Source organism: Mus caroli, chromosome 3 (assembly GCF_900094665.2).
Source record: "Mus caroli chromosome 3, CAROLI_EIJ_v1.1, whole genome shotgun sequence".
In the NCBI taxonomy this organism is placed as follows: Eukaryota; Metazoa; Chordata; class Mammalia; order Rodentia; family Muridae; genus Mus; species Mus caroli.
Window position 1 is genome coordinate 9,659,648 of NC_034572.1, and position 13,534 is coordinate 9,673,181.

Genomic DNA, 13,534 nt, shown 5'->3' on the forward strand with positions numbered 1-13,534 from the left:
ATAGCCATTGTGTAAATGTACCATATTTTCTGTATCCATTCCTCTGTTGAGGGGCATCTGGGTTCTTTCCAGCTTCTGGCTATTATAAATAAGGCTGTTATGAGGACTTGCAGAGATAGACATGGCATTTCTGTAGCCAGCAATCAGAAGTATGCAGTCGTCTAATGAGATATTTCTATGACAAGATTTTCTCTTAACCTAGTAGCACTTCACCTCACCCTGGAGATAGATCTGATTCTGATAGGCTAGATATGCCACACTGAACTTTTTCCGTCTGTATACAGGAAGTCTAAGGAGGCATACATGCAGTTTTTTCTTAAAAGCAAGAGTGATAAACCACTTTAGTAAAGTTCTCAGTTTTCCTGGTTTGAGAGTAGTTAAAAAATAAATGACAGTGGAAATATAAAATTACCTTTCAGTCATAAAGAGGCTCTGTAAACATTTACATACTGAATTATGATTTGACTTGAGAATTTGAATTTTATGTATATTCCCAGGGAAGATGAAAGCAAATATATTGATAATCTATACAAGATATAACAGTATCATTATTTCCCATAGCAATATTCTAAAAATAATTCTAATCTTTACCAGTAAATGAATAAGCAAACAAAAATAATGTGAATATTTAAGGCTCAGACTTAGATAAGAATGTAATTCTGATATCTAGTACATAATAGGTTAGATAAATTATAAAGTATGATAAGAGAAATAAATCAACCAAAAAAGAAATTATATGATACCCATCTGTGATTCATAATTTGTGAGATACCTAAAATAGGCAGCTTTATAGATAGAAGATGGGATAGAGGTGATAAAGACAGAGGAAAGTGGGAAATGGTATCTATCTGGTACTATAAAGAAGTTCATGGAATATATAGTGATGTTCTTTATATAACCTTATGAGTCCATTTAATGCTACTGAACTATATACAGGACATGGTTAAAATTATATGCTATATGGCACATTCAAACTATAGCTGAAATTATTAAAATGACAATTTTCATGATCTGTGTTCTTTACAACAATAAAAATTTAAATTAATAAACACAATAAACTACAGCTTTATATTATAAGTATTTTATAAACTACAGGGTAAAACATTAAAATATGTTCATATAAATTAAAATTGATTTTTGTGTTACTAAGTAAAAAATTAATATTAAAATGAGCATGACTCAAACCCACACTAACTATGTTTTTTCATTCCTTAGTGGTTATGTATTTGACTACGATTACTACAGAGATGATTTCTACAATCGGTATGTGAATTTTTCAACTTTGTTTTCAGGACTCTGTATTATGTTCTCTTTTATGCATTTCATTTACTCAAACTTTAATTAATTTACATGCTTGAAATAATATGACTACAAATTTAAAATGTGAAGTTTCTACAATTGTCACATAGATATATTTTCTTAGTTTTGTCATATTTATTCACATGTATTAGATCTTGGAGTTGGAATTAAACATGAGGGTTGACAAAGCCTAAAATTTTGTTTTCCTCTGACATACCTCCTCTTTCTTCTCATGCATTCATGTACAAACACACACACACACAGACACACACAGACACACACACACTAAAAAGATAATTGTTTTGAGAATAAATTAATAAAGAGATATTCCGGTTTTTTGTTTATAAAAAAATACTTATTTAAGCCAAAACCTGAAAAATAGACCTTACATTGGAAACACCAAGGACCTTATACAGGCAAAGTATTATAGAGCCTAAAGCTCTCTGAGAACTCTCCACTACAGCCAGTTTTCAATGTTATGTATTTGTCTTATGTGCAGTCTGTTTGCCTTCTCTGTGTGCACTGGATCATTATGATTATCCTACAAACAGACTGTCTGAACAGTATGTGCTCTCAGTAGTTTCTCTTTCTTTTTTTAAAGCATTTGGCTAAGAAAGGCATAAGCATATGCCACCAGTGGCTTAGAATATAAATATAGAATATAAATAAATATAAAATCCAACAAAGGGAAATTAACCAAGAAAGACTGGACAAGATAAATGGACCTGGATGCATGTCAGCAGTTAAACAGTTATTCTGCCTAAGACACACTCAGCTTGTTTTTAATGTAAACCTTTTACAAATACCTTGTACAATACGGCAAACTGGGCTGTTATTTAATACTGCAAAACCTGCTATTTGCTATATGATTATTTTTTTAACTCATGAAGTTATGGATAACAAGCAATAGTCCTGGTTATGTTCCTTATACTGAATCAATGCCAAATGCTAGTGTAAATTAACAATATTAACTATGATGGTAAATGTGTATTATACTGATTTTTATGTAACAATGTCTACATTTCTGGGTAATAAGATTGTCACTCAATATTGCTTCCATAATAGACCATTGTCATGTCTTGGAGTGACATTTCAGTTTATGTCACTGAAGAGAGATAGTGAACATTGTGCTTATTTCCTAAGACCATGATGCTTTGTTTAGGGGGAAGCAAAACAAGAAATGACACTATTTATGCTTAGCAGAGATAATTGCCTTAAAAATACTACACTAAATAAGAATTGAGACCTTGAAAGGACAAACCAAAAGCATAATGGAATTAGTGACTGTAAGAAATAGGGCACTGCTGATAGGGCACTTGCTGATATTAAAATTCATTGTAGAAAATGGGACTTACTGAGTTGAAATTATAGGTAGGAGTTTCAGGCAGTCCTCTGTGCTTCTGTGAAACTCGGAGTCAGATCTCTGAGGAAGGGACACAGGCTACTGGTATGGATATCTTGGAGTGAAGAAGCAAATGACGTGAGTCCTTCCATCTAAATTCTTCTGCTGCTATTGGGATAAATCATGATTGCCAGGATAAAGAAACAAAGCTGGAGTAATCATAGCAATGGACAGACTGATATGTCCACTTTCCATCTGCTATCCTCATTCTAAAGTACTGATTCAAACAGGAAGTCTGGAGTGGGCATCCCAATCCCACCTGTACCTGAAGGAAGGTCTGCAGAAGCAAGAGTTTCATAAGTGACACTCCGATGTTTGTATTCTCATCCTTTTTCTGCATGTTTGGGGTTCTGAATGTTATTCACTGATGCAGCCCCATACATTGTTTTGTCTTTTAATTTTATTATCACATGGTAGAAGCAGTGTCCAGTAATTATTTTTCAGCATTTGGTGGTATTTTCTTTAAAAAAGAAAAAAAAGCTGGTATAGTGGAGTGCAGGCAATTGTATGTTAGGAGAACCAATGACCGACATCAATATGCTTCCAAGTGAAGTAAGAGATTTGCTTCAAGCATGCTTAGTTCTCCTGGAGAATTTCTTCAATTTCCAAGCAATTGGCAGTTTAATCCAACACTTAACTTTAGTGCCAGCAGAAAAAGAACCAAGTACTTTATAAATGCCAGTAAAGAATAAAGTTCAGTTAGAAAATAAGAAATGTCATGGATTTTTCACGATGTAGGATAATCCGTACTGTAGTAGTGGCTCAAAACGGGCAGTGTTCAATTTTGGGTCATTCTGACCTTGTACTAATAAACTAGAGAAAAGTTAACACAGTTTTAGCATGAAAATAGTCATGGTTAATTTGTGTCTGATCCTTAATGGTCATCAACAAAATGGTTTAACATTCCCACCTTACCAAGTCAGAAGGTGAATCAAACCATGTTAGTGGTTTTACTTTTTACCTCAATGGCCAGTTGAATATATTGTTTAATTATTTAAAGTTCCATATGAAATTAAGCAGTTAGAAAGTAGTCATATTGATTATGTTAAAGTAAAAACCTCACATAATATCATTCTACTTCTCAGGGAATTGCCTCTGAAAGCATGGTCAGGAAATTTTGCATGAAAACAATGGAGGGAAGCATCTGAAACCCTTAAAAAGTTTACTGGTTAAAACATAAAAACGATAAAATCGTCAGTACTCTGGTGACTTGTAAGAATAATTTGAATTCTTGTCAAGAACCAGCCTCAGCTTAGAGAGGGATTCTGATAAAGGGGTTTCTGGTCAAATCATGGGTCCAAGCTGGCAGCTTAGGCTCTGCTGAGATGGCTTTCCAGACCTCTCTGTCTCTCTCTGTCTCTCTGTCTCTGTCTCTGTCTCTCTCTCTCTATCTATCTCTTTGTGTGTGTGTGTATGTGTGTGTGTGTGTGTTCTGTTCTGCTCAACACAGCTTTTTCTTGATATTCTAAAATCTGTTGAGACAGCTCTCTCTGCTAGTGAAAATTGTAAAAGGTTTTCTGAAAAAAAAGTCAGAAAAGGTGTTATAAAAAATTATTGAATTTTCCAACCAAATCAAAAATTCTGTTAGAAAAAAATATTGAAAAGCTCTTTTCACTCTCCAGAGATCTCCAGACAGCTCAGTTCTTTGTAGAGAAAATTCTAAAGAACTATTAATGCTTTCTACTAGCTCATCTCATGCAAACCAAAAGCCCAGGTTTTTATATGCATATCAATTCAGTTATATATTCCAGGTTTCCTTTTAATTATCTTATGTATCAGCATTCTATAACCCCAACCCCTTAATTCACAAACAAAATTCTTAGCTGGGTGTGATCTCCTGCAATCACCACTCCCTAAATCTCTTTATGTCCTTCTTTCGTATTTTTTTGACAAATTGGCTCACAGTGCATCTGTTTTTGTTCCTTTAGATTCATGAAGCCTCTCATAAAATTCATGTTTTGTCCTTAGTTTTTGCCAAGTTGACAAATTATATATTTTTGAACTCATGTATGTAGAGCTCTTTCCCATATCCTTAAGGGCTGTCCTGAAGGTCCCAGTGTTTGTTTATCATGTTGTTGAGACATAGTCACACCCTCAACTTACTGTTTCTAGCCATCATGGAATCATTAACATTAACAATGAGGACATTCTTTGGTAAGAGAGTTTTCTCCAGTGGTAGTACTGGATCTAGAATATATTTACATTATTACACATACAAGCCTTATGTCCTGCCCACATTAGCCATCAGTACTTACAGAGGCTCACTCCAGGGCCCTGTCCCAGGAGCAGGAACCATGTCACTCTGTCCCCACCAAGGCCATACCAGGCTTGGGAAATTCTGTACGTATATCTTCTTATTATGAAGTGAGCATATTAACTTGTTTATTGGACTCTAGTCTGTCAGAAGTAAAGCATGCTGAAAGTAGAGTTTAGGGATAAAACAGACTACATCAAAGACAGTCATCTGTTTATTATCCATGTATTGCCAAAACATCCCGGGAAGAAGCCAGCCTCTGAGCTTCTTCTACTCCATATTAAAGATTTTGTTAGCAGTCACTACATAGCAACAGTAAGTTTGATTCATAAATAGAGAAAAGAAATATTTTCTAGGGGAAATTTAGAACCAAATAGGTATTTATTAAAAGGTTCTTGAAATTGTTAATGAAAGTTTATTACTTGCTTATATAATATATACCCATATTAAACTTCAATCTTCAATCTTTCATTTGATTTTGACACCTTCCTCATTATGAGCAAAAATAAGAATCAAGGTGTACTGGCTAGTTTTGTGTCAATGACACAGCTGGAGTTACCACAGAGAAAGGAGCTTCAGTTGAGGAAATGCCTCCATGAGATCCAGCTGTGGGGCATTTTCTCAATTAGTGATCAAGGGGGAAAGACCCCTTGTGGGTGGGACCATCTCTGGGCCGATAGTCTTGGGTTCTAGAAGAGAGCAGGCTGAGCAAGCCAGGAGAAGCAAGCCAGTAAAGAACATCCCTCCATGGCCTCTTTATCAGCTCCTGCTTCCTGACCTGCTTGAGTTCCAGTCCTGACATCCTTTGGTGATCAACAGCAATGTAGAAAGTGTAAGCTGAATAAACCCTTTCCTCCCCAACTGCTTCTTGGTCATGATGTTTGTACAGGAATAGAAACCCTAAGACACAGGCAAAAAAAATTAAGTAAAGAAAATAAAAGGCATAAAAGAAAACAAAAAGAAGTCAACACCTTAGCATTGATTTACTAGGCCTTCTACTAGAAAATAAATATATCATACCAATTAAACATGAAGATAATCACTAAAGAAGGTTGAAAACTCTTAATATAGAAACAGATATATCTTTTGAGCATATTTACATATGTACTATAGTTTTGGTATCTGAAAAGTGTATAGATGGCTAAAAGGAAAGCTTAGAATATTATAGTGTTTGTTTCATTGTATAAAGTTGAGAGATATAGGGCTTTGTTCATGTACTTCCCACAGACACCATTATTGCTAAAGCCTAGCAATAAACTATTCTCATAGTAATAAAAATTATATTTGTTTTCTATGCTTATATTAATATGGTACTAAATTACTTTTTCCCTAGCAAACATGCTTTGAGGATAAGAGATGAAAAATAATATTCTTTTTCTAAGAGTCAAGCTACTATCACATCATCAAATAAATTAGATTTACCATCTTTTAACTTTTGCTAAGAAATAATATCATATAATTAATCAATAATAATAACATATAATATAATCAATAATAATGTGACTCTCTAGTTTTATTTAAAGAAAACAAAGTTAAACACAAAATGTGTGAAATTTTTAAATGTTTCTGAAATAAAAACTTGCAAAATTTCTTTAAGGTCACTTACACTAACTCTAACTATATTTATTTCATTGACAAATAGAGGGACTTTTGTTGAGTATTAATTGTAAAATTGACTTTGGCAAAGGGAAAATTATATGCTTGGCTTTATAATAACCATTATCTATTCAGCAAGTATTAGAAGGATTTGTTTTTTCTGAATAAGCACTATTATGAAAAACTAAAGACATTTCAAGTAAAGTAATAAAAATATAATTGTAAGAATGAATAATATAGTGATAATAAAAGTCACTCAAATACTTTAAATGAACGTTGAAATTTTGGTTCTATTTCATTGTGACTGTAATTTCTATAGACAGCCTATAATTTCAAATGAGTTGTCCTTACTCCAAATGCTATTTATAATGATAAACTAATTTAATTTACTGTAGAGTGAATTCTGCTGAAAAAAAAAACAAAAACAAAAACAAAAATGCTGTGTCCTTCTTTCTCACCCCCACACATCCCTATGCATATAGAAACCCTAGCCCACCTCTCAAGCACAGAGAAACTGACGGTTTCCCACCTGACATGCTCTGTTTTATGCATGAGATTCATGACCAGCTTCCTGCTTTATATTTCTAATGAACTCAAAGGTGTCAAATAATATTTCAGCGTGCTTCCCCTACTATTAAATATTAGAATTTTATTCACATTTGAAGTACCTAAGCCTTCCTTCTATTTTGTTCTGTATTTTATATATGATATTAAAACACTTAAGTTTCAATGATTCCCACAGGCACATCAGAATGGCAGATAAAATTGGTGAAAATTTCACATGATTTTTTTGAAACCACTTGCCATTAAGAGATGAGAGCAGAGAAACTCAGCACAAGACAAAGGTTCTGCATCACAGCTTGGAGAATGTGACAACATATTGACAGATATTTTGGTGACCTAGAAAGCATTGTTAAAGGTTAAAGGACACTGTAATTGCAGTAACAATAAATATGGCAGCTCCTTTGCACAGCACACCTATTACAGAGTTCTTACATCTCCATGTATCTCATTGTGTTCTGAGGATTTTCTTCACCCAATTAATCGGCTTGTTTGTATAATAAACTTCAACGCACATGAAAAGCTACAGAAACATTTTACCTCAAATGGTAATTTCTGACCTGAAAATGAGCCAAATGCCACATTTTATTCTTCTTGATAGTCTTGGGTATTGTATTTTAATCCACTGACTTGGGGACTTTTGTGAATTCATCTTATAAATAACTAATGTATACTTTTTTATGACTGAAATGAGGGGCAAAGTTTCTTGACCCTTCTGATTTTCGGTTCTCTGTTGGCATGGACTGTATTCATAACCCTTTAAGCCTCATCCAGCTGTGGACTTTGAAGGACACCCTAGCATCCTGACATCCACTGCTCTTTGCCAGCAAGTCCTCAGCTCTGTTGGACTTTGCCAGTTCATACAGGATAGAGCCCCACTTGACTTCTGCCACATTTGACTTCTTTTTTGTACACAGGTAGAAGATGATCTTTGTATCAAAACATTCCCTTTTAAACTTTATTTTCCTTTTATCTTATGACATAGTAATGGTAAATGATTTTTTAAAAAACTATTGAAAACAAATTTATATTATGTTTTATATGTTATTTTCCCAAAAGAGATGATCACATTTTCAGAAATATATGTTTACAAGATAATCTTTTATGAAATAACTTTTCATAGAAATTTTTTAATTATGTTTTCCTGTTCTAGTTTCTGTTCTTTTAATTTCATATTGTTTTATTCTCTGAATTTCATATTGATTTATTTATTCACTGCTTTAAATCAATTACAAAACCAAAATTCATATAATGGTGTCAAAATAAAATATATAACAATGATAAATGCAAATAAATATGCCTTTTCTTTTGTACTGGGTGATGTAGTTATATATCTTATTTGTTATCAAATAGATTAAATATAACCTAGCATTTTGTCCCTAAGCTGTTATGCTTCTCAAATATGCTTTCATATAAAACATTAGTGCGTATGAGTATGCAGAATGAATAATGTGAACCATTGGAGTCTCTGAATGGCATATTTCCTTGTATGAGCTTACACACATATGACTTTATTCCTTTTGGTATGTGATGAAAATATATTGTGATGAATATCAGTTTTTCTTTTACTCAAAATAGAATATTTATTTATTAATTTATTTATTATTTATTTCTAACATTTCAGTTAGAAAACATTTTACCAGCTAACTCTACAAATGACTTTACCTTCAATTTCAATTTCAGTTTGTGTACCTGAAAGTAGTCAGAATAACAGTGTTTTGATTACCAGTTCCCTCTAGTGCTTCAGTCAATCCATTTCTACCTTTAGGCTAGCTGAGTTTCATTTAAACCCAGCCTCAGGTAGAGAGGGCTCTGATTTTCTCAAACAACCTGAGAGGGTGGACACCATTTTCATACACTTTATTCTTGAGCTGGTTTTATCTCTACTTTTCCCCATAAGCTGACAATTCTATTTGCTGGTTTTTTCATGTCTCTGTAATCACTCTAGTCTTGGGCAATATGAGAATTTTCTAATGTATAAAAGGAAGGTATGTGTTCAATATTAGGATAAGGTTGTTTGTTCAAATAAAGAAATACATCCTAGGACAAAGATCAACCTTATTTTGACAATTTTATATTGTTATCAGGGCAAAACTCCTGTCTTTTCTCACAAAAGTTAGATTCAGGTCAAATTCTAGCATCCTGAAAGAGCATCCTGTTGGTTTCTGAAAGATAAATTGACTGTTAAACATCTTGTCTGAACAGTAAACAAAGACAAAAATACAGTCATCATAAAATCTTGCCAGAGCAGTGTCTGAATAATTCCTATGTTTACTGTAGGACATTTAGACATCTTACCAACTCTCAACAATTCCTATGTTTACTGTAGAACATTTAGACATCTTACCAACTCTCAACCATTTGTGTCTGTGAAGGCTGTTTGATTACCACGGCCGTGTACCTCCGCCTCCTCGAGCTGTCATCCCACTCAAACGTCCCAGAGTGGCTGTCACCACCACACGCAGGGGCAAAGGCGTCTTTTCCATGAAGGGGGGATCCAGATCTACTGTTGGTGGGTCATCTTCATCAGGCTCTAAGTGTAAGTAAAACCCCCTGTTTTATCTCCCTGTACATAAAGTAGAAATAGCCATCATTACATAAAGAACTATGATGAATGGTTACCTAGTAACTATTAGTTGAACAACATGAATGGTTACCTATTCTTGATTTCCACCACATCACATACAGTAGATAGTTAAGGAGGTAAACCAGGACTGATTTTAATATGATTTTATCATTTTAAATTATACTGTGCCCTTAGCCTTGTTACTGTGTAATAGAGTAAAGCCTGGAAATAGAATGTGTTACTTTTAATAAGGAAACATTGTCACTTGAAAAGAGTACATGGACTTTCTTTTCAGAGAAACTTGTGAAAAATATGTACTTTGAATGCTTTAGAATTAAGATAATCAAGGATGAAAATTGACAAATGATATGATAGATGTTTTAAGGAATAACTTACCAATTGCCTATGTCATTATGAGATATATATCTGAATATATATTTCAAAAATAATTAAAACTCATAGATTGATGAGCTTTTCGCCTCCAGTAGCATGCATAATGTCTTCCAGCACTATGGAAACTAGCCAGTAGTGATGATACGATCACATGAGTCAGTGATATGTAGAGATAACCAGCTGCCTTACTGTGTATATTCAAAAACTTCATATGGATTGACTGAGAAAATCTCTACATTTTCATTAGAATATGATTGCTAAAGAAAATAGTTACACATTTTCTGTCTTCCTTGAAATTATATGTTCATACAGTAAAGATGGGAGGTAAGCTGTTACACTACTGGTATACGAGAAAGAATGTCTTAGAAGAAACTGGAAGAGCGCCGTTCAAAATGTAGGCTACAACTGTCTATTCCCAGGGATATTTTAGCAGAAACCTGAAGGAGCTGAAGGACAAGTGTCTGTATTATTATATCAGGCAGAGCAAGAAATGGCAGTCAAAAATGTGAACAGTCACAGTGGAACAACAAAGAAGCCATTGAAGCTGGAAACAAGTGAGGGACCATGGCTAAAAACAAGAACACAGAGCAAGCTCCAGGGCAGCTTCATAGGGATTTTGCTTATTCCGTATCACAAAAGGTTTAAGACATGGGAGACAAATACCCCATTTTTAAAATAAACCATAGTGTGGATTTTGTATGAACATGTAGATCCAAACAAGGAAAATTTATTCACTCCAGATCTAGTACCAATAACAGACCAAAGAAGCAATTATGTCCAAATCTATCTTAGTAAATCAATGAGTTTATTGGGGCTACAAGAATATGGATTCAGGGGTTTTCACAGGAGTATTGATAACCCTTAAGCAGTCACATCACAGGAAAGCCCAGACCTGCATGGGTGATGATTTTGGAAAGCCTCACACCTGGAGCTCCAGCATGATTTGCACCTCAGAAGAGTCACTCTCATTCTCTGCCTGTCTGTCTCTCCATACATGCATGTGTGAGTATATATATATATGTATATATATATATAATCATAGAGAGATAGGTAGATGATAGATACAGATAGATTATAGAGACAAATGGCAGATAGATAGGATAGATATAAACTGCATAAGCCTGGATGTGCAAAAAGCAGATATACATCTTGTACACTATAGAATCTTCCGGAGACATGGGGGGTTCTGTTTGGTTCCTGAGTCTTAGGGGTTCTCTCTCCAAGAGAAAATGTGACAACTCAGAGGGAACAGCTATGTGGCCGTAAACCCAGGGCAGGAAACCCATAAAGAGAAGTCATAAACGGAAATCAGGTCTTTGATTGTTACACAATGACATAAGTGATATTTATTGCCACATCATAGGAAATATTACAACTCACTATCAAATTACTATGTTTTTATGCAAAAGTACCCTATAAAATAGCTCAGGAAGAAACAACAAATATTTTCTAGAAACTTGAGTTTGGTTTGCTAAGTTGTATTGAAATCTCAATAGCAAACAGAAGTTTGCTCTGCATTTATTTCAAATCTATTCTGCAAATGGGTAGTGTAAACTTTGTTTTGGGTCAGAAGAGAGAATTGATGTCTGGTAAATTTCTAAACAATCTAATATGTCATTAGATTGCCATTAAGAGGTAAGAAATTTATTGAATTTGGCCCTTGTTGAAACATGAAGCTCAAATTGCACTCTGGGTTTGTATTGTGTTTTATATTATCCTTTAAAAAGGAGAAGTATCAAAAGCCTTGTGTACATTTTATCCAGAGCTCAATGGCAAAGTGATATACCAACAGAAATACCACTGTCAATAGAATATGTAGTTCTCCACTGAGCCTCACCCACAACTCTGAATAACATTTGTCAGCCCTCATCTCAAACCCTATGGTTTCACAGTGTGTACATACAAACATGTTCTTTCCAAATATCCCCTTGGAAAATAGCACCTCCTGGTTTTATAGGCACCAATTTAGGAATATGTTTGGCTTAAGACTGGGCCATGTGTGACAGGTGCCATCTTATAAAACTCAAATGCTGAGTTTTCATGTTTTACTAGCAGAAGTCTGAGAAAAGCAAGAGCTTATAAAAGTTGTTTTATGCCAGTTTCTTGATATTAAAATTATTCAGTTAGTTCTGTTCTCCTTTTTTAATGTTTAACTTTTATTTATCTATTTACTTACTTTCTTAGTTTTAAATTTTCTAGCTGTATTAAAAGAATGGAGAATAAGAATCAATAAACTTCCTTTTTCAATCTTATTAAGAATATCTTTTACTTCTGGAGCAGTGATTTCCATGTAGGCAGATGTTTTCTCCTCTGCTCATGTTTGGCATGAAGTAGATGGCAGATTCGAACATACACATTCTCTTTAGAGCTGTTTTGTGGCAGCAGGTTTCTATGCCCAATCCTGAAAATTCAAAAGTATGTAAAGTTTCTCATGTGTATTATTATACACATGCCTCATTTTTTCTTGAGTGTTTCTGTATATTTAGAGGAAAATAATATATAATTCTATTTTAATATCTATAATAGCTGGTGCTTCGCATGCTGTACATATAAGTTTATTTGTTATTCATGAATAACCTGTGAATATCCTGTGAATATTCACACCACTTCCATTCTACAGGTGTGGAAATGCAGAAACATTAGACATTATCTTGAGAGTCATAGAGTCATCAGAACCAGAGGCAGTAGCCACATATTAGGAGTCTGTATATGATATAAGTGTCTGAGTTTGTCTCAATAACTTCTCTGAACTGCAAACCTGTAAATATTATAGTATTGTACTTTCTATTTTAACCTTGAATTTAACTTTGTCTCATATATTGTTTTGTGCTTTGGGTTGCATTTCCATCTTTTCTGTCTTGCTTCCTACATCACTCTCCTAAGGTTATAACAATCAGAATCTGGGCATATTAGAGGAGCAGGAACTTAAAGTCTGTATATCTGGGATGTCCAAGACTAAGGTACAGCACACAATGTACTTATCTATGTCTTTATATATATTCTCTTCTCTGCTCAGAAGTAGATTAGTCTAACCAGACTAGCTCACCTTAATGACTTTATGTTGATGTTTTTCTGCAAAGGTCAACTTCCAAATAAAGCTATCTTCAAGGTATGAGGGATTAGCATTCAATGTCCTTCTGGAAAATTTATTTTATCCCATTACACTTAACCACTTATTTTTGTGTTTTCTCTAAGCAATATAAAACTTAGTATGATCTAAAAGGTTAATTAAAAGTCTAATTCTATAGTTAACCTTAACTCTTTCATATGTTGTCAGGTAAGTAAGTTGTCACCTACTTTTGTCATTCTTATTTTGGGTGTATTTGTCATTTTTCCTGTTTAAGTGTTATCATGGTCTGTGTGTAGGTGCATGCAAGATATCTTTGTATATTTGCCTGAGTGTGTGTGTGTGTGTGTGTGTGAGAGAGAGAGAGAGAGAGAGAGAGAGAGAGAGAGAGAGAGA

General features: G+C 34.0%; 1 protein-coding gene across 7 annotated transcripts in view; it reads left to right on the top strand.

The window, feature by feature from the left end:
* Ralyl (RALY RNA binding protein like) overlaps window positions 1–13,534 on the top strand; it is a 677,233-nt gene that overhangs the window by 601,665 nt on the left and 62,034 nt on the right. For all 7 annotated transcript variants that reach the window (XM_029475035.1, XM_021157482.2, XM_021157480.2 and 4 more), the window contains 2 exons: window positions 1,216–1,263; window positions 9,488–9,651. In XM_029475035.1, coding sequence (XP_029330895.1) covers window positions 1,216–1,263; window positions 9,488–9,651 — 212 coding nt within the window. The remainder of the gene's footprint in view (window positions 1–1,215; window positions 1,264–9,487; window positions 9,652–13,534) is intronic.